Here is a 22,840-nt window from a genome sequence, read left to right on the forward strand (position 1 = left end):
CAAGAGTGTTGACTGTGGAGCCAAGTAAACGAAAACTGTTCACTATCTCAGTCTCTATCTCAGCATCCATACTTATGCTGCCAATTGGCCCATTGGTGAGAATCTTTGTTTTCTTGATGTTGAGCTTCAATCCATACTGAAGACTGCAGTCCTTGACCTTCTGCAGCAAGCGCTTCAGGTCTCCTCAGTTTCAGCAATCAGGGTTGTGTCATCTGCATAACGCAGGTTGTTGATGATTCTCCCACCAATCCTGATGCCACATTCTTCCTCGTACAGTCCAGCATCTCTGATGATCTGTTCTGCATACAGATTGAAAAGGAATGGAGACAAAATAACATCCCTGATGGACCACTTTGTTGATTTTGAACCATCCAGTGTCTCCCTGCTCTGTTCTGACTACTGCCTCTTGGTCCAAGTATAGGTTTCACATTAGCACAATCAAGTGTTCGGGGATTCCCATTCTTCTCAGAGTCAGCCATAGCTTGTTCTGATCCATACAGTCAAAAGCCTTCACAATCACTTGTTATACTTTAGAGAGTTGGACAATGACTAAGGATGACAGAAGAAGAATCAATGCCTTCAAATGTGGTATCATGGGCTGTTGAGAAAAATAGATCTGTCTTGGAGAGGATGAAATCAAGTTTCTCCTAGGTGACTAGGATTTTGGAGCTCTGTCTCACATACTTTGGGCACATGGAGAACCCAGTCCTTGGAGAAGGACATCATACTTCAAAAAGGTGGGGGGGAGGGCAGTGCAGGAGAGGAAGATCCTGGATGAGATGGATTGATATAGTGACTGAAGCAATGGATATTGGTGTGTGGAGTTGGTGAGACTGGCTCAAGACAGGGCAGATTTCAGAGCTGTTGTACATAGGATTGCTATGGATCCCAGGTGACTCAATGGCACATTATAACAACAAGTACCATATGGACAAGAACCAATGGTAATTAAGAAAAATGTTTACATTGAAAAACAAGGAACTCATTCAATATTATTCAAAATGGGTGAGCCTGGAGGACATTATGCTGAGTGAAATATCTCAGTCGCAAAAGGACAAATATTGCAAGGTGCCACTGCTGTAAAATGGGACTGATATCAGGGTGGGGGTAAGACAGAAAAACTGGATAAATTGTGTATACTGCACTGAAACAGATGAGGGACTGAATAATTTAAAAGCGATGTATGATAGGGTATTATGGTTATCACAAGAGTCCACAATTAAGGTCGCATAGTGGAATGTACTTGGGGCGGTGGGGGGGTGCGGGGGGGGATTGTGTACCAGGGAGGGAGTCTTACTTTTGAAAGAGAGGAGCAAACTGGGGGTGGGAGAGGAGGGCGGGGCGGGTAGCAAAGTGCAGCAATGAATGAATGGAAATCCAAAATCTCTGTAAATGTTCATTAAAATTATTTAAAAAAAAAAGAAAAATGTTTAAACTGTGTTGAGGACCTGGAAAAAAATAAGGCCCCAGGAATAGATGTGGTACTGATTGACATATTTCAACAAACAAATGCAAACCTGATGACCTCGTGAGTCTCTGCCTGGAAATTTGGAGGACAGCTGCCTGAATCATTAACTGGAAGAGATCCATTATTTCTTTCCATATTCAAGAAAAATGATCCAACAAAATGTGGAAATTATTGAACCACATCATTAATATCACACAAAAGGAAAATATTGCTGGAGATTATCAAAATCAACTTGAACAATACATTGACATATGACTTCCAGAGGTTCAAACTGGATTTAGAAGGTGCTGTAGACCAGAGATAGATGTCATTTTTGAGATCAGATGGATCCTTACTTAGAGCAGAGAATATTGCAAGTATGTCTGTTGTTTTATTGACTATGCAAAAGCATTTGACTGGGTGGATCACAACAAACTATGGCTAACATTGAGAAAAATGGAAATCACAGAACACTTAATTGTGCTCATACAAAATGTATGCTTGGACCAAGAAGCTGTCGTTTGAATGGAACAAGGAAACACTGCATGGTTTAGCCTCTGTCTTTGCTGTAAAGCAAGTTCAAGAGTCTGTTCTGACATCCATTTTGGTATTTTCTTTGTTTCTTGTCTTTTAAAATGACCTTTGGTTACCTTCATATATGGTGTTCTGGATATCATTCCACAGTATATTTCATTCTTGAAATGATCTCTAAATTCTGGTGAGATAAATTTATCTGCTGTCTTTTATGATCTTGTTTTAATTTTCTTTAGCTTCTATTTGAAATTGTGTATGAGGAAGCGTACTCAGAACGTGCCTTAGAGGCAAGGATAGCCAAACTTTATCTGACTGACTTTGGGTGTATTCTCAAGAGGAAACAAATCCTTGGAGAGAGGCATCATACTGGGAAAGGTGGAGAGTCAGGAGAAGAGGACCCTCAACAAGATGGACTGACACACTGATTACCACAATATGCTGGATCATGACAGACATTAAGAGGATGGCACAGGATAGGGCAAGTTTCAGATCTGTTGTTCATAGGGTCACTATGAGTTATAGTTGTCATGATGGCACCCAAAAGCAACAACAGCATTTAAATTCTTATGAACCAGTGTTTGTGGTTGTTACTGTCTAGTTGGAACCAACTCATAGCTGACCCTCCAGCAAGTTTTCAGAGGCAGTCAATCACGCAGGAGATTGCATATCTTTCTCCTGTGGAACAGTTGGTGGATCCAAACTGCCTGCCTCTATGTTTGAAATGGAGCTCTTTATCACTAAGCCACCAGAGCTCTTTTAAACTAATAAACCTTGTAAACTTTTTTCAATTCACAATAAAAATATTTTTAAAAATGGCCAATACTGCTCTATTTCAATTCAGTAATACCTAGAATATTGGTATTTATAAATTACATTTCATTTTTGACAACTTCTTATTTTCCTGATTCATGTATTGTACATTCTGTGTTCCTGTTATTACTTGATGCTTGCAGATGTCTCTCCTCTTTTGAAATAGTGTTATGTAAGGAAATGAAGGTCTTTCATTGGCTGAAAGCTTTACTCCATTCATGTCATTAGGGTAGACTCTACTTTGAGGAGCAATTTCTCCCATTTGAATGCCTTCCAACCAGCCAAGGGCCTCACCTTCTGGCACTTTTTCCAGACAGCATTGCACTGCTATTAGTAAGGCATTGAAGGGCCAGTTATTTCAGAAATAGATGGCCAATCCTGCTTCCTACCTAATCTGTTTTGGTCTGGAAGTTCTGCTGAAACCTTTCCCCCATGGATGACTTGGGGGGATTTGAAATACTGGTGGCATAGCTTACAGCATCATGGCAACATACAAGCATCAAACTATGACCAACTGTCAGGTTACTGGTGGCTTTTCCCAGACTTCTTTTCAATTAAAAACCCTACCTTGTAGTAAAAATATTTCTGAATGTTTACTTACCTTGAGGTTTTTCCCCTTTTGCTTCGTTTATTAACAATACTGTCTCTCTTTTTTTCTCCTAGGAGAGCATATAGATTATTGTGGATATTCTGTTCTTCCTATGGCTGTAGAACAAGATATGCTAATAGCCGTGGAGCCAGTAAAAACACACATTATCCAACTGGCCAATACAAACCCCCTGTATCCGTGAGTATTTAGGATTGTTACTGTATGCAGGAGTGTTAGTGTTTATTGGATAGTTTCTTTGCAAACTTTTATTAGTGCCTTTGATTAGGTGCTACTTTTGGCAAGATATAGAAATTCTTTTGTGTGGAAAATTTGTGCAGATGATCTTTTTCTATTACTTTTTTTGTGGTTGAGTTAAAAAATACATATAGGCACATCTATGTTTTGTATACTTTAAAGAAAACTTTACATTACCTCAAGCACTTTCTTTGGATATTTTAAATATTTACAAATGGGAACATAACAGTTTATCATATTGATTTAATAAAATTTTTTAAATCTTTGCCAAAATGATAAATAGGATTTGTTTTTTATGTTCCAGAAAAGCAGACATTGACAAAGATTTAGATGAAGGTATTTTATTGGATAGATAATTCCTGCAAGAACTATGGTAGGGACATGGAGAATGAGTGAGCGAAGGAGAGGTAGATTGTCAGGGTCCCGGGTACATAAAAAATTTTAAATTTATTAACCTATTGAACGTTTGGGTTATTTTCAGCTTTTGACTATTAAGAATAATAATGCTGCTATGAAAATTTGTATTAAAATATCTGCATGAACACATTTTCTTTCTCTAGGATAAATACTTGTTGTTATTATGTGCCTGTGACTCATAGCGACCCTATATACAACAGCCTTAACCCCTGCTCTATCCCTTGTCAATCTTATTGTCTCCAACACGCCCATCCCCATTACCCCAGTGACTGAATCAATCCATTATTCGAGGGTCCTCTTCTCCTCAACTGTCCCTCCACCCTCCCAAGTATGACGTCCCTCTCTGAGGACTGATCCCACCTTGCAACATATCTGAAGTATGTCAGACGAAGCTTCAGAATCCTTGCCTCCAGGGACTAACCTGGCTTCACTCTCTCCAGGTCGAACTTGTTCTCCTAGCAGTCCATGGTATATTCAGTACTCTTCTCCAGCACCAAAGCTCAAAGGCATCAACTCTCTTTTTATCATCCCTAGTCATTGTCCAGCTTTCTGATGCATAGCAAATAATTGCAAAGACCATGGCCTAGTTCAGGTGCACCGTAGTATTCAGACTGACATTGTTGCTCTTCAGTACTTTGGAGAGGTCTCTGGCAGCAGACTTTCCCAATGTAATTCCTCTTTTAATTTCCTGGCTGTTGGTACCAAAAGTGTTGATTGTAGAGCCAAGCAAACTGAAGCTGTCAACAATTTCAATTTCTTCATCATCCGTCATGATGCTGCCAGTCAGACCAGTAATGAGAATCTTTGTTTTATGATGTTGAGCTTCAATCCATATTGAAGGCTTCAGTTCTTGACCTTCTGCAGCAAGCGTTTCAGGTCCTCCTCAGTTTCAGCAAGCAGGGTTGTGTCAACTGCATAACACAGATTGTTGATGAATCTACCTACAATCTTGATGCCACACTTCTCCTCATAGATCCCAGCCTCCCGGATAATCTGTTCTGCATACAGGTTGGAAAGGTGTGGAGACAGGACACATCCCAGTGCAATATTTCTAGTTTCTTCTGACATCCATCTTTGTTTTTTCTTCCTCTTCTGTTTTTGTAATGACCTTTTGCATTCTTCCTAGATGATATTCTTGATACCTTCCCATAGCTTATCCAGTCATTGCTGATTAATGTCCAAGGCCTCAAACCTGTTCCTGAGATAGTTTTGAAATTCAGGTGGGATAGACTCAAGATCAAATTTTGGTTCCTGTGGATTTGATTTAATTTTCCTCAGTCAGCTTCAGCTCTAACTTGCATGAGTAGTTGGTGATCTGTTCCACAATCAGCAGCTGGCCTAGTTTTCACAGCTAATTATTGAGCTTCTCCAGCGATTCTTTCCACAGATGTAATCAGTCTGATTCCTCTGCATACTATCAGGTGAAATCCATGTGTGTAGCCTGTGTTTGTGTTTCTTATAAAATGTATTTGCAATGAGTAAGTTATTGATTGTGCAAAATTCTATCATTCTATCTCCTGCTTCATTTCTGTCACCAAGTCCATGCTTTCCAACTGCTGATCCTTCATCTCTATTCCCAACTTTTGCATTCCAGTCACCCATTATTATTAATGAATCTTGATTGCATGTTTGATCAGTCTCTGACTGTAAATGTTGGTAGAAATCTTCTATTTCCTCCTCTATGGCTCTGGTTGTTGATGCATATATTTGAATGATGATGGTATTCACTAGACTTCCTTGTATGTGTATGGATATTATTCTGTCACTCACAACATTGTACTTCAAGGTGGATCGAGAAATGACTTTTTTGACTATCAAAGAAACCCCATTTTTCCTCACCTTTTCGTCTCCATCGTAGTAGAGCATATGATCCTCTGACTCAGAATAACCCATGCCAGTCCATCTCATTTCGCTAATACCTAGTATGTCAATATTTATGCATTTCATTTCCCTCTTAACAATATCCAATTTTTCTACATTCATGGTTCTCACATCCCTAGTCTCTGCTTAACAGCTGTTCCTCCTTTTGTTTGTTCCCATACTTGAGGACTCAGCCATATCTGCTAGTCTAAGTGTGCTCTGTTGTACATAGGGTTTTCAAAGGCCTGCTATTTCAGAAGTGGATGGCCAATCCTCCTTCCTAGTCTGTCTTAATTTGGTTGCTCAGATTTAGAACATTATCTGGCAGATAAGCATTTTACAGAAAAGAACAGATTAAAAATATTCTCCAGTAGTAGAAAAAACCCCCAATAGATTCTGTGTTGTCCCCACCCTTACCAGGTGTGTTTTGAGCCACCCCTTTCCCTGCTCCACCATTATTTACATCTATTCCCACCTACTTCATTCAACAGCAATCTCCCCTCTCCAGCCCTTGAAGTAATGGCCTATATTTCAATCTTTCTGATCTTCTGTGATTCCTAACGCCTCAAGCTGCTAGCAGTTTCTTCCTCTGTGGGCACTCTCTCTTGACTTCAGGAGTTTTGAACTTCTGCTCCAGGATTGACTTCTTGTGCTTAAGGGCATCTTCTCCTTGATTTATGCTACAAGAATTTTCCAGGGGAGGTTGGTAAATCCTATAGATTTGGTATTTACTGTTGTCTTCGCCCCTCAGGCCCCCAAATTTGAAGGTAGCCTTGACCTGCGGGCTTCTGGGTCATGTGGTATGTGTATGTTTACCTTTTTAGATACTTCCTGCTTTTCAAAGAATTTGTGCCATTTTGCCTTCCTGTTAGCGAACATTCTAGTTTTATTGTACCTTTGTTTACATGTAATATGGTCATTGTTTTCCATTTTAGTCATACTCCTTGATGTGATCACTATCTCATTATGGTTTTCAGTTCTATAATGGTTAATTATGTTGAATATCTTTTCATGTACTTATTTGCCATTTTTATATCTTTATTGAAAGTCTTAATTTTTTTCTCAATCTAAAATTGATTTGTACATGGATTGTGATTCATAGTGACCCCATGGGACGTACTAGAACTGCCCTTTTTGGTTTCCAAGACTATAAATCTTTATGGAAGCAGGCTGCCTTGTCTTCCTTTTATGGGGGGACTGGTGGATTTGCATTGCCAACCTTTTAGTTAGCAGCCCAACTGTATTACCACAGCTCGATTGGGCTGGAAAAGTTCCATATATATTCTAGATGTAAGTCAGATACATGTTTTACAAATACTATTTTCCAGTCTGTGGTTTGTCCTTTTAGTTTCTCTACAGTATTATTTAGAACTTAAACTATGCTTGAGTTTGTGATCCATTTGAGTTATTTTTTATGTATTATACATATGGTATTTGGTTGAGGGTTTTTTGTTTGTATGTTTTTTACTTATAAGTAAACAACAGTCTTCACCATGAGGCCAACAAACAATATCATGGTAGATGGAGACAAGATTGAAACAGTAATTTCATTTTCCTCAGATCAATAGTCAACACCCTTGGCACCAGCAGTCAAGAGATAAGGATACATATTGCATTGGGCAAAATCTGCTGTAAGATATTCCAAAATGCTGAACAGCAATGATGTCAATTTGAAGTCTAAGGTGTGCCTGATCCAGACTATGGTCTTTTCAATCACCTGCTGTATGAGAGTTAGGTAGTAAATAAAGATGAAAGAATGATTGATGCCTTTGGTTTGTGGTGCTGGAGAAGAGTATCTAAGTATTTTATGGACTGCCAACAGAAAAAACAAACATTTCTTTGAAAAAATACAGCCAGAATTCACCTTGGTGGCAAAGATGACGAATCTCTGCTCTCGTATTTCCATTGCTAGGAGAGGTTACGGAAACATAGTACTTGGAAAGATGGATCAGCAAAAGAGAGGAATGCACCTAACAAGATCTATTGACAAAGGGACTACACCAATAGGCTCAAGAGTGTCAGAGATGATGAGGTTATTGTAAGATAGGACAGGGTCCAGGTCTGTTATTCATAGGGTTGCTGTGAGTCATACTTGACTCTAATGCCACCTAGCAACAACAACTACAGTAACATCTAAAATTCTGGGTGCTCTGGTAGCTTACTCCACTGGGAGCTGTGCCACTAGCCCATAGACTGTTTCTCTTGTGATTGGAATACCCCAGCTGCTCTACAGGAGAAAGTTGGGCAGTCTTTCCTCCTGTTGCTGTTTACAACCTCAGAAACCTAATGGAGGGTCACTATGAATCAGATCTGACTCCATGGAAGTAAGCTTGTAAGTGACTTTTCCTTCATTTAGATTTTTATTTACTAATTTCTTTTACTCATGTAATCTTATTTATTTGGTATGCTCCATTAGAATTATTATCAGTTTCTTTTTTTGTTCCTTCCAAGCTATGCAGATGATAAAATCAGATGAGTGACAGAGTGTGTGGCGGTTATTAATTTGGGATTTCCTGACAGCCATCCCAGAGGATTAGTGTTCATGTGGGTCCACCAGTTTATTGAAGACCAATATGAAAAAACAAAAATCATGATGTTGTTATGTGCTGTTGAGTCTCCTGCGACTCATAGCGATCCTATTGTACAACATCCCTAAACTCTGCTCTCTCCTGTGCCCATCTTATTGTCTCTGATACACCTTACCCCCATAACCCCAGTCACTGGGTCAATCCATCTCATTGAGGGTCTTCCTCTCCTGTGCTGTCCCTCCATCCTCCCAAGTAATGTTCCTTCTCCAAAGACTGATCGTGCCTTGAAACATGTCCAAAGTATGTCAGATGAAGCTTTAGGATCCTTACCCCTAAGGAGCCTGGCCTTACCCTCTCCAGGACGAACTTGTTTGTTCTCTTGGTATACTCAATACTCTTCTCCAGCATGACAGCTCAGCGCCATCAATTCTCCTCCTATCATCCCTAGTACTTTATCAGCTTTCTGATCATGATAGATTAAAGTATATTGGTTACTCTCCATTTCAGGAAAAGAAAAGAGTCAATCATTTAGTCACTGAGATTCCTACAACTTCTTCTAACTTTTAGCAATTAGAGATGCTCCTTGTTTTTGGATAGTACCTTATGTATGTGGAAAAGTATATGGTAAAGGAGAGTGTTACTATTCTGACACCAGATGGCAGCAGTCAGCCATTTATTTTTGCTGGTCAGGCTTACTTGGCTTCTTTTTGTTTTTGCAGAGACTACACTACTAGTGCTAATAATATTCAGATTGACAAAACCAATCCTCTGTGGCACAATTATTTCCTTTGTGGATTTAAAGGAATTCAGGTAAACTGTTTTAGGAGGTATCTATTAACAGTTGAGGTTGTGGAGTAGATGATACCAAATTTATTTTATTTGCTATAGTCTTTTTGTTTCTTTTACCACTAATTAGAGTTTTAATTCTGTTTTATTAATTTCTTATGTAGTTAAATTCATATGGACTAGTTGTGGTTTTCATATCTGGTTGTGGTAATAAATTATGTGGGTATGACAAATATCTTATGATTATCTTTGCTTAAGTTTTCTTTTGGAGGATACATTCTTATACTATTACATTTTGTCCTAGGAGTATATGGGTAAGGAAGTGTTAGAGTCTGAATCCAGGTTCTACTCATGTACATTAATTTAACCTCTCAAATTTGTTACCTGTAAAAGGATGGCAATGCTGTACCTACAGAGTTGTCTAAAGACTTATATTGTACTTTAACACGTAGGAAGTATTTAATAAATAATAACTCATTGTTATTAGCATCCTCTGATGGCTTAGTGATATTGCTATTATTTCTGATATTACTATTACTATTGGAAGTATTTTTTGAGACTAATTGAATGCATAATTACTTGTAACATATATAGTGCCATGCAAGAACAAAGTAAGCTGTTTACAGTGTCTCTTCTAAGTAAAAAAATCAGTACTTGCCATTTTTAGAGTCACATGATTAAAAACTGATCTTAGGTGTAGCGGTTCATAAGTAAAGAGCCAGGAATGGTGGATTTTACCTTTTTAGACCCAAATAAAAAGACCTCAAAACCAAAACCAAATCTATGCTTTAGAGAGTTCATGTTCCTTACTTCCTGGTGGCCCTATCTAAATATTTGTATTTAAACTCAATGCCATATCCATGACTTGCACCCATCAAACCACCTTCTGATGTATGATTCTGTACTCCAACCATCACAGTTCTGCTTTTAAGGATTTCTATCATTTTGATGTTTTTAATTTTATTCTTTTGAGATACATGGCAAAATAACTTTTCTTTGCTCTTTATACTTTATTTTTAAAATTTTCTCCTAGTTTATTTACAAAATTTGAATACATTATTTTCAAGAACAAATTCTTTCAATTTCCCTCACCAGCCCATCAAATTGTACAACCTCATGATTAATCTCCCCCTCCCCCTGCGCATAAGTTACTGGTAGATTTTAAGTTTTCAAATAAGCTGACATTTCATATGCATTAGTGGAAATTATAGTCTTGGAAATCACTTTCCTACTAGATGCAATTTGATTTTTCTTATTACAGTGCTTATTTTGGGTAACATATGGATAAAAAAATTAAATAATGCATGTTGCTTTGTTTTGTATTTTTTATTAAATATTTTGTGTCTTAAAGACATCCTTTTGATTTGCCAACTTATATATGAAACCAGTTTTGTACAATGACAAAAATGTAAAGGCTTGCTTGTTCAGAAAACTTCTAATTCAAATAGTAGAAAGTTCCAGGGGATAATCTGTTTATACTAAAATGAACATGTTATCCATTTGGGATAGAACTATTGTAGGATTTGGCAAAATTCATTTGTGTTTTTGAATCTGTTTTATATCTTAATTTAAACATTGCACAATAAGGTTGTAAGGATGATTCAAATTGAAGATACCCAATAGATAAGCTTATGGCTAAATGAATGGTATTTTCCAAGGATTTTTTTTTTCTTATCAAGCTGTTTGATGTTCTCTATGAAAGGGCATTAGCAGCAGCAGCAGTGTTTCATAATTTGTATTTCTGGACAAGAAATTTCTAGATGGCTTGAAATCAAGAAGAGATACAAATCCAATTGAGTGTCTTTTGTGCAGCGTGAATTTTGCCAACTAGGAAAAAAGGACTAGGAATTAAGGAAACACAGAAAAATTTTCATATCCAGAGTTTTGTTGTTACTTTGATTATTCTAATTAGTTTGTTAAATTTCTCCGCAAGATAGTAATATATGATGGAATGCATAATTATGTAATGCAACAGTATTTCATTGCACTTTGGTGTTGAGTCTTCTGAGTAATTTACAAATGCTACCATAATTTGAGTAATTTACAGATATTATCATACTGGGAGCTCTGGTGGCCTAATGGTAAAAAGCTATGCTGCAATGCTGAAGGCACACAGTTCAAATCTACCAGTTGCTCTTAAGGAGAATGATGGTCATTCTCCTCTCGTGCAATTTACTGCCTTTGAAAACCCTTGGGAGCATCAGCTATGGGTCCATTCCAACTTAGTGGCACACAACAAAAATAGCAACAACAGTATACTTTTTAGGGAGCTCTGGTGGCTTAGTGAGTGAAAAGTTGTGCTGCCAACCTGAAGGCACACAGTTTGAATCTGCTGGCTGGTCCATGGGAGACAGATAGACAATCTCTTCTAGTGTGTTTCACAACCTCTGAAAACCCGCTGAAGGGTCAGCTTTGAGTCAGTTTTGACTCAACAGTACACAACATCAAGAACACATTCATTAAAATGTGCTGGTATTCAAGAAAAAGAACATTCAATGCAGATTTAGGGCATGGATCAATAGATTTTGTTGAATGAAATAAAAGATAATCTTCAAGTTACTTTACCTTGTGTTTAAGAGTTGCTAAATAATATGTCAATAATATCTCAACTAAATTGAATTTCATAAACAGTTTTAATAAGTAGTAAAATAAGTCCATTGATAGACTTTAGCTCTGTGAAGAATCAAACTAGATTTCTCTTAATTCCTGTCCACACCAAGTGTCCTAATGCTATTTCTCACATATTCTTAGGAACACTTTGATCTTAGTAACTTGACTGGAATGAATTGCCTGGTCGATGGGAACATCCCACCAAGTTCTGGCCTCTCCAGCTCCAGTGCTTTGGTTTGTTGTGCTGGCTTGGTAACCCTCACAGCGCTGGGAATGAGCTTATCTAAGGTAACTAACTTTAAATGTTGTAAGCCTCTTTCAAGTATCTTATTTCATAAGCAATGTGCATCTAAATCTTGAAGTTACAATACCTTTCTTTGAAAAATTCTGACATGCAAAAACTGCACAAGTAAATAAACATTTTAATTTTACAAGTCTTGCTTTCAATGAAATCACAGTTAGGTAGCTGATACCTTGTACACGAAGAACAGATTTGTGAGTAAGTGTATGAAAATGCCCTTGGATGGAGTGTTGAGTTTGAATGCACGGATATCTTTTCCTATCACCTCATTAAGAAGTTAAATTTAGAGTAAGAAATATTAGGCCTTATAGTAGGGCCTGCTTATTTTCGTACAAAACTTTAAATGAAATATTTGACAAGCCGTCGAGAAAAAGAGTAGAGACCCAAGAAATAAAGGAACTGAGTATAACACCTGTTTATTCCAGCAAGTTAGTCACGGAAATAAACTTTAAAATGTTTCATTGCAAAGGAAGAGCGTATTTAAAGTGAACATAAATCCTAATGGAGGTTAGGAAGCTTCTAAAAGTTCACATAAAATCTCTGACTTTGCAGTTCAGAGTAGATGTGCTCAGCTTTAATCAATGCTTTAGAATTTTAGTTTAAATAACATATTGTTATTGGTTTTCTTTACCTCATGGATACTGCTAAGTTTACAGATGATTTGGAAACACAAACTGGTCCTTAGTCAGATCAAGAAAAAGTCAACCACATGAAAAGTTTCTCTTTAATTTCTGTTTAAATGTTTACTTTCAAAATCTTATGTAAAAGGGAAGGTATATATGAAGGACAAAGAAAGACGTAGCTATTTTATGTAAGTATGCATAGTTCCTTTGCAAGTAATGACTTATTTGAGGAAAAAGGTAGCTTACTTAATATAATAATTTTTTTAGTGGTGCGAGAACAGGGGAAAGAGTCTATATATCAAATGTGCTTTCCCTGGTCGTATTTTGATGGTTTATTTTTTCATTTTTATTGTTTTTTTCATTGTTTATCACTCAAATTTTATTTAGTGCTTTGTACCAAACAATGTATATAGGAAATAGATCTAAAAGAGAAAGAAAAATCTGTTGGTATGTAATTAATTTTAACTCAAGGCAATGCCATGTGTATAGACAAGTAAATCACCCACTTACTCCCTCATTGCTACTGAGTCTGAACCAGTCTATGGCTGGCCTTCCATTGGATTTCTGAGATTGTCGCATGACAGGATATTGTCCATCCTTCTCTTGCAGACTTGTTAGTGAATTCAAACTTCTAAAGCTGCATGACTTTGGGTTAGTGAAACTCTTAACAGACTAGACCATCAGCTTACCTGTCGTCATTGTTATTAGGTACCGCTGAGTCAGATCTAACTCATAGCTGACCCTCTAATGGGTTTTCGGAGGCAGTAAATTATACAAGAGGAGATTTCTCATCTTTCTCCTACAGGGAAGCTAACAGATTAAGACCATGTGCCTGAGGGTTGGCAGAGCAACTTCTTAACCACTAGGACACCAGAACTCCCTAGCCAAATAAATTGTTTATTGTTTTTATTTTTAATTTTTAAAAAAATTTTATTCTGACTTATGTACAAAGTTTGAATACATTGTTTTTCTCAAAAGATCCTTCACATTTCCTTCACCCCACCCACCTATAGAATTGCGATAAATACCCTACCCCATCCCCATCCTCAACCCTCTATTTCTACACTCCCCCACCTTGGATTCTCATACTCATTCTACAGTAATGGATTTCTTTATTATTTGTCCTTTGGGGACTGAATTAGTTCACTCAACATAATGCTCTCCAGTTTCTTCCAAGTTAGGTAGTAATTTACAAAATGATTGCTCCTGCATGCTGTGTAGTATTCCATTGTATGAATGTACCACTTCTCAATCCATTCGTTTGTGGTTGGACAGCTGGGCTGTTTCCATGTTCTTGCAATGGTGAATAGTGCTACTATGAATATTGGTGTACAAGTTTCCGTTTGAGCCTTAATTTTCATTTTCTTGGAGTATATTCCAAGCAATGGAATAGCTGGGTCATATGGAGTTTCTATGTTCAGCTTTTTGAGGAAGTACCAAACTGCCTTCCAGAGTGGTTGTACCATTATACAATTCCACCTACAATGTAAAAGAGTTCCTGTCTCACCATGTAGTCTGTTGTTGTTGATTGCCGTAGAGTTGAGCACGACTCATAGTAACCCTATGAACTAAAGGCCTGAAGCCTTTCTATAACTATTATCATTTGTCAAAGTTCATAGAGTTTCCAGAGGCATGTTGTTTAGGAAGTGGATACCTCTCCTACATCTGAAGATTAAAGAGAAAAGAATATAATTCCTTTTTTCTTCAGAAGAAAGTAGATGAAATGTATTGGTACTTCTAAAACTATTTATAGTTTTGATTAATCCTTAACAATTAAGAAGAAAGACTGTTACAATCATCTGGGTATGCACGTTACATTAGAAAATCCATAAAAATAAGCTATTACCTCATTATGAAACCAGTTGGTAAAAGTACAATATAATAGAAAAGAAAATGAATATACATAGGTGAATAAAATCTATTTTAATGAGAAAATGTAACAAATGTATTTTTTAAAAATCATTCCTTGAAAAATGAAGAACTCATGCAATATTATTCAAAATGGGTGATCCTGGAGGAATTATGCTAAGTGAAGTATCTCAGTCACAAAAGGACAAATACTGCATGGTGCACTGTTGTAAAACAGTACTGACCTTGGGTTTGGGAGGAGACTGGGAAAGATGAGTTCAATAATGTATGCTACATTGAAACAGATAAGGGTGAAAACTGTTTAAAAGGGATATGTGATTAGGTATTTTTGTCATGACAGGAGTCCAGAATGAAGGCTGCATAATGGAGTGGACCTGGGGGAAAGGATAGTAACACAATGAAAGAATTTTTCTTTTATTTTTCCAAGAGGGTAGTGTAAATGTCATGGAAAGAGGTTACTCATCTTTCTCCTGTGGATCAACTCAGGGATTGAACTACTTCCTTCTAGGTTAGTTACACATCTCCTTGCTATTTGGCTAGCAGAGCTCCATATCTTTATCTGTATCATATCTGTTGGTCATAGAGTTGCTTTATGGTCATATCTGTTGGTCATGTTGTTGTGGTGGTTATGTGCCTTCAAGTCACTTGTGACTCATAGTGACCATATGTTCAATAGCTCTGAACCCTGCTTTATCTTGAGCCAACCTCATTGTCTCTGACACATCTATCCCTTCCAAGCATGATGTCCCTTTCCAAGGACTGATCCCTCCTTGCAAAATGCCCAAAGTATGTCAGATGGAGCTTCAGAATCCTTGCCTCCAAGCAGCAGCCTGATTTCACCCCTTCCATGATGAACCTGTTTGTTCTCCTAGCTGTTGTTATTGTTATGTGCTGTCAAGTTGCCTGTGACTCACAGTGACCCTGTGTACACCAGCCCTAAACCCTTCTCTATCCTGTGTCAATCTCACTGTCTCTGACACACCTACCCCCAATACCCCAGTCACTGAATCAGTCCACCTCATAGAGGGTCTTCCTTTCTTGTGCTGTTCCTCCACCCTCCTGAGCATGACTTCTTCTCCAAGGACTGGTCCCTCCTTGCAACATGTCCAAAGTATGTCAAATGAAGTTTCAGAATCTTGACCTCCAAGGAGCAGTCTGGTTTAACCTTCTCCAGGATAAACCTATTTGTTTTCTTAGCAGTCCATGGTGTATATTCAATACTGTTCTCCAGCACCGCAGCTCAAAGGCATCAATTCTCCTTCTATCCTCCCTCGTTATTGTTCAACTCTCTGATGCATAGCAAGTGATTGCAAAGACCATGGCCTGTATCAGGTGCACCTTAGTCTTCAGAGTGACAATCTATGGTATATTCAGTACTCTTAGTCACTACACACCCTACCCCCTATGTTCACTGCTGTTGAGTTAACTATAAATCATAGTGACCCTATGAACAATGGATCTGAACCTTGCCCATCTGTTGCGTGGCAATGAGCTATATATACTTTTAATCCCAAAGGGAGCTCTTGCGGCTTAGTGAGTAAAGAGTTGTGCTATCAACCCAAAAGCTCACAGTTCAGATTTCCCTGTGGCTCCAGTGAAGAAAAATGAGCAATCTCCCATATAATTTACTGTCTCTGAAAACCTGCTGGAGGCTCAGCTATGAGTCAACACTGAATATTTTTTTGAGTATATAAATGGTTTTTGAAGCTAGAAGAATGAGGAAAATATCTAGAGGTGGAGTGTGGTAAAAAAATTGTTATTGTAATGTCCCATTGAATCAGCTAGAACTCATAATGACCTATAAACAACAGATCTGAACTTTACCGTATCATGTCCTATCCTCATGATCTCTGATATACTTGAGCCCATTGTTACTGCCACCATATCGGTCCATCTTGTTGAGAGTCTTCTTCTCTTACATTGACCTTCCACCTTTATAGACATGATATCCTTCTTCAAGGTCTGGCCCCTTGCAACAACAAACCCAGTTTTGTGAGAACATGCTAGCTTCACCATCCTTGCTTCTAAGGTACACGGACTTTTTCTAAGACAGACTTGTTTGTTCTTTTGACAGTTCAAAGGATATTCAGTACTATTTTCTAACATTACAATTTGACGGCATTGATTCTTCTGTCATCTTTAACCATTGTCCAACTTTCGGATGTGTAGCATGTAATTGAAAAGACCATGGCTTGGATCAAGTACATTTAATGCACTTGCTGTCCTTGAGAGCAAATTTCTCCTCTTTTGTTTTCTTGACTGCTAGTACCAAAAGCTTTGATTGTGGCTTCAAGTAAAATGAAATTGTTGATAATTTAAATCTTTTTTTTCATCTATCATGTTGTGGCCTATTGGCCCAGTGTTGAAGATTTTAATTTTCTTAATGTTGAGATGTAATTCTTATTGAAGGCTGGAGTTTTAGATCTTCTACAGCAAAAGTTTTAAGTCCTTGTCACTTTTAGCAAGCAAGGTTGTGTCCTCTGCATAGTGCAGGTTGTTGATGAGTCTTCCTCCAATCCTATTGGTGCATTCTTTTAATACAGTCTGGCTTCTCAAATGATTTATTCAGCATGCAGATTGAAAAAGTATGGAGAAAGAATAAATAATGCGCTTGCTCTGTTTTGACCACTGCATCTTGATCAGTAGGACAAGGTTAGAAGATTCCTTAGATTTAGCAACAAGGGGGTTAAAACTTTGATGAGGACAGTTCAAGATAGATTAAAAGGTCTATGGAAGTGAGTAAGTTTAAAAGGTTAGTTGACTAAAATGTTTGTCTGTGCATGGAAAAGAGATACTTTAGTAGCTAGAGGGGTGTGTGAAGACAATTAATGGCTTTATTTTTTTGTAGGAATATTTGTTACCTTTCATAGTTTTATGGCCCCTTCATGATGACAATATCTAAGGAGAACATAAAAAGGAAAAATAAAAAAAATAAAAACGTGAACTTTCTATTGAATTCTGGAGGCCTTTATGGTCTTTTCAGTCACTTGCTGTACATCTGAGAACTGGACAGTTAATACGAATGACAGAAGAATTATTGATGCCTTTGAGCTGTGGTGTTGGAGAAGAACAAACAATTATGTCTTGGAGCAAGTTCAGCAGAGTGCTCCTTCTAGGCAAAGCTGATAAAGTTTTGTTTCACATACCTTGGTCATATTGCTAGGAGAGGCTATTCCTTGGAGAGGGACATCATGCTTGGAAAAGTGGAGGGTAAATGAAAGAGATGAAGATCCTCAAGCAGATGAATTGGCACAGTGACTGCTGCAAGGGACTTGAGTATGTTAGAAAGTGTGAGGAAAAATAATAATAATAAAAAAATTTAAAAAAAAAGAAAGTGTGAGGAAGGCATAGGATAGGACACAGATCAGATCTGTTGTTCACATGGTCTCTAGAGATTGTACTTGACTCAATGGTACCTAACAACAACAGTAATTACTATAACAATAAACATGCTTTATGTCAACTATAGTTCCATTCCAACTTGACAACAACAACTTGTTTTCAAAGTAAAAAAAATATTGTTTCTTTATCACAATTGTCTAACTCCAATGTTTAGAGTTTAAAGAGAACAATACATATATCCCCGCCTACCCTGCTAATAATCTAAGTTGTGATGACAATATTTATATTTTCTAAGGCTGAACGTAATTATTTGGAGAGTTTTCTGCTGTAGTTGAGACAGACTCTTGGACTGAAAAGAAACTTCTAACTTGTTCAAACCCTTTAATTAAATGACAGTCATATATATGACTCTTGTAAAAATAATTAGCAAATAAGAATTAAAGGGACTTTAATGATGAATCCCCTTTAGTTCAAAATACTCTTTTGATTGATATGTCCTTCTGTGTCCTAGTAAGAAGCAAATGGTGTATAGAGTACAACTTGAAGATATACTCTTATATTAATGAGGGAAACTATTTGCAGAAGTATATGCAGAGTCAAAGGGTCCAACTAGGATTAATGAAGCTAAAAATCATTATATTCCAGGAGCAGTGGCTAGAAAATAACCAAAAATATAAAAAAGCGGGCAAAGACTAAGGCTAAAAGGGTGAGGATGGAAGTCAGAGAGGACAGGAAGAGGAGTTTTCTGTAGAATACCTATTAGGATATAGAAAAGTGTGAAAATGGGGTAGCAGAAGACAAGTAGAAAATAACTAGCCCTTTCGATAAGTAGACCAAGTCCTGAAAAAAGTGGTGAATGTTTACCTCACAATTATGTGTATATTAAGTATAAGTCATTTTAGTTGCAGACAACTATTACTGCAAGTGAGACTTGATAAATAGATGTGAAACTTGTTAATTCAGCAGTAAACTAAATGTTGCACCTCTGAAATCAGTAAAACAAGATGGCTAGGCACCTAGAAAATTTGGAAGCTAGGAATTGTGAATCAGAATGTAACAAAGAGTGTATGGTGTGATTAAAAGAAGAAAAAAAAAACCACCCCAAAACCCAAAAGTGGCACACCATGAAAAAAACCACACAAACTTATGGGCTCAAGATGCCAGAATAAAGCCATACCTACTATTCCCCCCCCCTCCCCCCCCCACCCCCCTTATCCTCTCAATCAATCTTTTTGGGCAGGAATAATCCCTGGACATTAAAGAAAACAAGAAAACACAAACTCCCTATTTGATAAATCAAGGAGACATAAATCATCCCAAACCACAAGATACAAAGATTGAAAGTGGGTGGCAGAATGGTATATAACTTAGCAGTGTGGAGAAAGGTCAGAGCCAAGTGCCTCTGGAAAGAGATACACAGGGGATGCAAGCTGACTCATTCCATGATCATCTGGACAGGCTCAGCAATTAGAGGCCCCTGGTACCATACAGTGATAGGGTCAGTGGGAATTACTTGAAATTTATTCACTGAGGAGCAGTTAGACCCTCAAGTCTCACAGTTAAGGAACCATTCCCCCCTATCTTTGTAGGCATCTCTGGATAAACAACTAGTAAACTTACAAACTTGGGCACAATGAGCACACCAAGAGATAGGATAAGAAATGGAATTGAGTCCTAGGTGACCATTAATTTCTGATTCTTGATTCTGTTCCATTGGTTTATGTGTATATCATTGTACCAGAACCATGTTGTTTGGGTTATGACAGCTGTGTAGTAGGTTTTGAGAACGGGGAGTGCTATGTTTCCTACTCTGTTTTTGTTTTTCTTATTCAAGGTCTCTTTCCTTTCTGAATAAATTTGCCAATTGCCTTTTCTATCTCTTTGAAAACTGTGTTTGGTATTTATATTAGGATTGCCTTAAACATGTTGATTGCTTTGGTTAGAATTGTAATTTTCACTATATTGAGTTGTCTTGTCCATGAACATGAAATATTTTTTCCATTTAAGTGGCAAGAAGCTGCATTGTAATCCTGAAGGCATGTTTGAAGCCAACGATGGGAAATTTCCTCCTACATGATTAACTGCTTCTGAAAACTTGCCAGAGGGTCCGCTATGGGTTGATTTAGACTATGGTAAACAACAACAACAACAACAACAACAACAACAACAACAACAACAACGTAGTTTCTTGCAGTAATGTATTGTAGTTTTCCTTTTTGTGTCTCTAGTTAGGTTTATTCCCAAGTATTTCAATTTGTGGTGTAAATGGTGTTGCTGTCTTAGTTTCGTTTTTGGTCTTTTCTTCGCTACTGTAGAGAAATTCTACTGATTTTATATATTGATCTTATTTCCTGCCATTCTACTAAATTGATCTACTAGGTCAAACAGGGCTTTTTTGTTGAGTTTTGGGTTTTCTGTGTATACTATCATATTATATGCATTTAGTGACATGTTTACCACCTCTTTACCAATTTGGAGGCCTCTTATTTCCTTCTCTTGTCTTATTGTCCTAGTAAGTGCTTCCAACATTGAATAGGAGTGGTGATAAATGGGCATTTTTATCTGTCCCTGTTTGCAAGGGGAATACTATATAACATAGAAAAGTCTAGAGAGCATTATGTTGTGGAACCAAACTCAATAGTGTAAGGACAAATACTGATAAGAATATTATTGTAAAAAGTAGAAAGATGACTAGTAAGATGTGGATAAAAGTCTGAAAAGGAAAGGGGAGATGGTAGGTGGACAGAAGGTGGTAAGGAGGGGTGGAAATGATAGGATGGTAGAGTTGGTGGTTTTAGGAGTATGTGTGTGCAGGGAATTAGGAAAGATCTGTATGAGGATCTGTAAAGATGGGTATTAATAGGCATAAATCAGTGATGATTAATTTTATAAAACAATGCATATGAGTGTTTGAAACACAATGTGACTGAAGGAATGTATGAAACCCAATATACATGAATTATACAAAATATGAATTTTGTATGTAAACAAATGTAAAAATTAAAAAAACCAAAAAGAAACTATATACACTATGTCTCATAATGTGAAAATAAAACCTGAAAATTTTGCTGAAAAAAAAAATGGAATTGAGAACTGGAAGACTAGGGGACATTCTACACCTGAATACTGACATTCCCAGCTCATCTCTTCTGGTTACTGTTAACCCATGGCAGACTTCCCACTCTCCAGACCTGTGGGAATATTGGAGGATCCATCTTAGTTCATCTCCGTTTCATCTGGGAATTGAGTCATCCCAGGGAAAATACTTATAGATACTAACATTGGGTGACAGTAACCCCCCCAAATTGCTCAACTATTTCTGACTCTATTAAACACTCATTTGAAAAGCTTTTAATCAGAATTTTACACTCTTAAATATGATAGGGCATCAAAGGATTATTAGACTCTGAAAGAAAGTCTAGACTATAAAGTAGAGAGATCAAGAAAGCAAACAAATACAGACAAATCAAGAAACAAAGAGGAGAAACACAGAGGAAACAGAGACAATGCTGGGCTGAGAGCAGAAGAATGCTTCAAAGAAGCTGGAATGTCCTCAGAGAAAAATAAAATATTAAATCCTTTAAAAAAGAACAGTGTGTTATTTTCTAAACAAAGGAATAGATAAAAAACCAACTGCTTTTGGGTATTACAAATAGGATACTGGAAATAAAAATTCAGGGTAAAGATTAGAAGACCCCTTTGATAAAGTAGGAAAATAAGAGGAAAATAAGAACATCTATTGATTAATCTCAGCAATCCAATATCTATGCAGAAAATAAAAGCAGAAAACAGTGATTAAGTTTTATTTTCTGGTAAAACTGTGTCTCCAAACTGGGGGAGAAACTTCTTGGATTGAAAGAACTCATATTATCCGTATTATAAACTTGAGTTTATAGAAAAGTCATTAAAAAAGAATGGAAGTGTGAGAAAGACATGTTACTGATCATAGTAAAAGAATCAGTAATCAAAAGCACTATTTGGGGGGAAATAAGTGACGTGTATGGCCATGTGAACAAAAATGGATTGAGAGAGTTTTACAGAGCTTTTATAGGGTATATGAAGGCTAGATAATCAAAGAAAATCTAGGCATCCAAATAAAATTAAGAAAATGAGAAAATTGACAATTATTAAATAAAAAGAAGCATTGTATTTGAAAGGAATAAATAATTTTACATTATTTGATTGCACAAATAGCATAGTGGACATTGATTTGACCAAACTTTTAGCTTAATTTTATTGAAAAGGATTTCAAGGAGTGAAGTTAATTCCTACTCTGCTCTGATAGGAAGGCAGCAAATAAAAGTCAAAAATGGATATATCATTTTGCTTGAATTATCTGGTAACTTGAAGTAACCAAAAAAGTGAGAATTAAGGGGTGAGTTTTTGCCTCGTGACACATACTGTGTTGGGGATAAGAATTACGAGTTTCGGGTTAGAAACTGCTGGTTTTTTTTTCTTCCTTTTTAAAAAAAAATTTATTGTTAATTTCAATGAAAATTTACAGAGACTTTGGATTTCCATTCATTTATTGTTGCACTTTTCTCCCTTCCCAACCCTCACATCTAGTACACTACCCCCTTGGAAAAGTAAAAGAAAAATTCTTTCATTGTTTTACAATTCCTCCCCTGAGGTCCACTCCACTATACAGCCTTCGCTCTGGACTTCTGTCATGAAAAAATCCCTAATAATTTTCCCTCTTAAACAGTTTTCTCCCTCATCTGTTTCAATGCAGTATATATACACTATTGAAACCATCCTTCTCAGTTTCCTCCCAACCCCGAGGTCAGTCCTGCTTTTCAACAGTGGCACCATGCAGTATTTTTTTCTTCAGTACTTTGGAGAGGTCCCTAACAGCAGACTTTCCCATGG

General features: G+C 37.1%; 1 protein-coding gene across 2 annotated transcripts in view; it reads left to right on the forward strand.

Annotated features, from left to right (window-relative positions):
* GALK2 (galactokinase 2) overlaps positions 1 to 22,840 on the forward strand; it is a 229,553-nt gene that overhangs the window by 20,978 nt on the left and 185,735 nt on the right. For both annotated transcript variants that reach the window (XM_006895302.1, XM_006895301.1), the window contains exons 3-5: positions 3,455 to 3,578; positions 9,160 to 9,250; positions 11,978 to 12,124. In XM_006895302.1, the coding sequence (XP_006895364.1) occupies positions 3,455 to 3,578; positions 9,160 to 9,250; positions 11,978 to 12,124 (362 nt within the window). The remainder of the gene's footprint in view (positions 1 to 3,454; positions 3,579 to 9,159; positions 9,251 to 11,977; positions 12,125 to 22,840) is intronic.

The sequence above is a fragment of the Elephantulus edwardii genome, unplaced genomic scaffold, assembly GCF_000299155.1.
Source record: "Elephantulus edwardii isolate Elephantulus edwardi_28Jun2011 unplaced genomic scaffold, EleEdw1.0 scaffold00164, whole genome shotgun sequence".
NCBI lineage: Eukaryota > Metazoa > Chordata > Mammalia > Macroscelidea > Macroscelididae > Elephantulus > Elephantulus edwardii.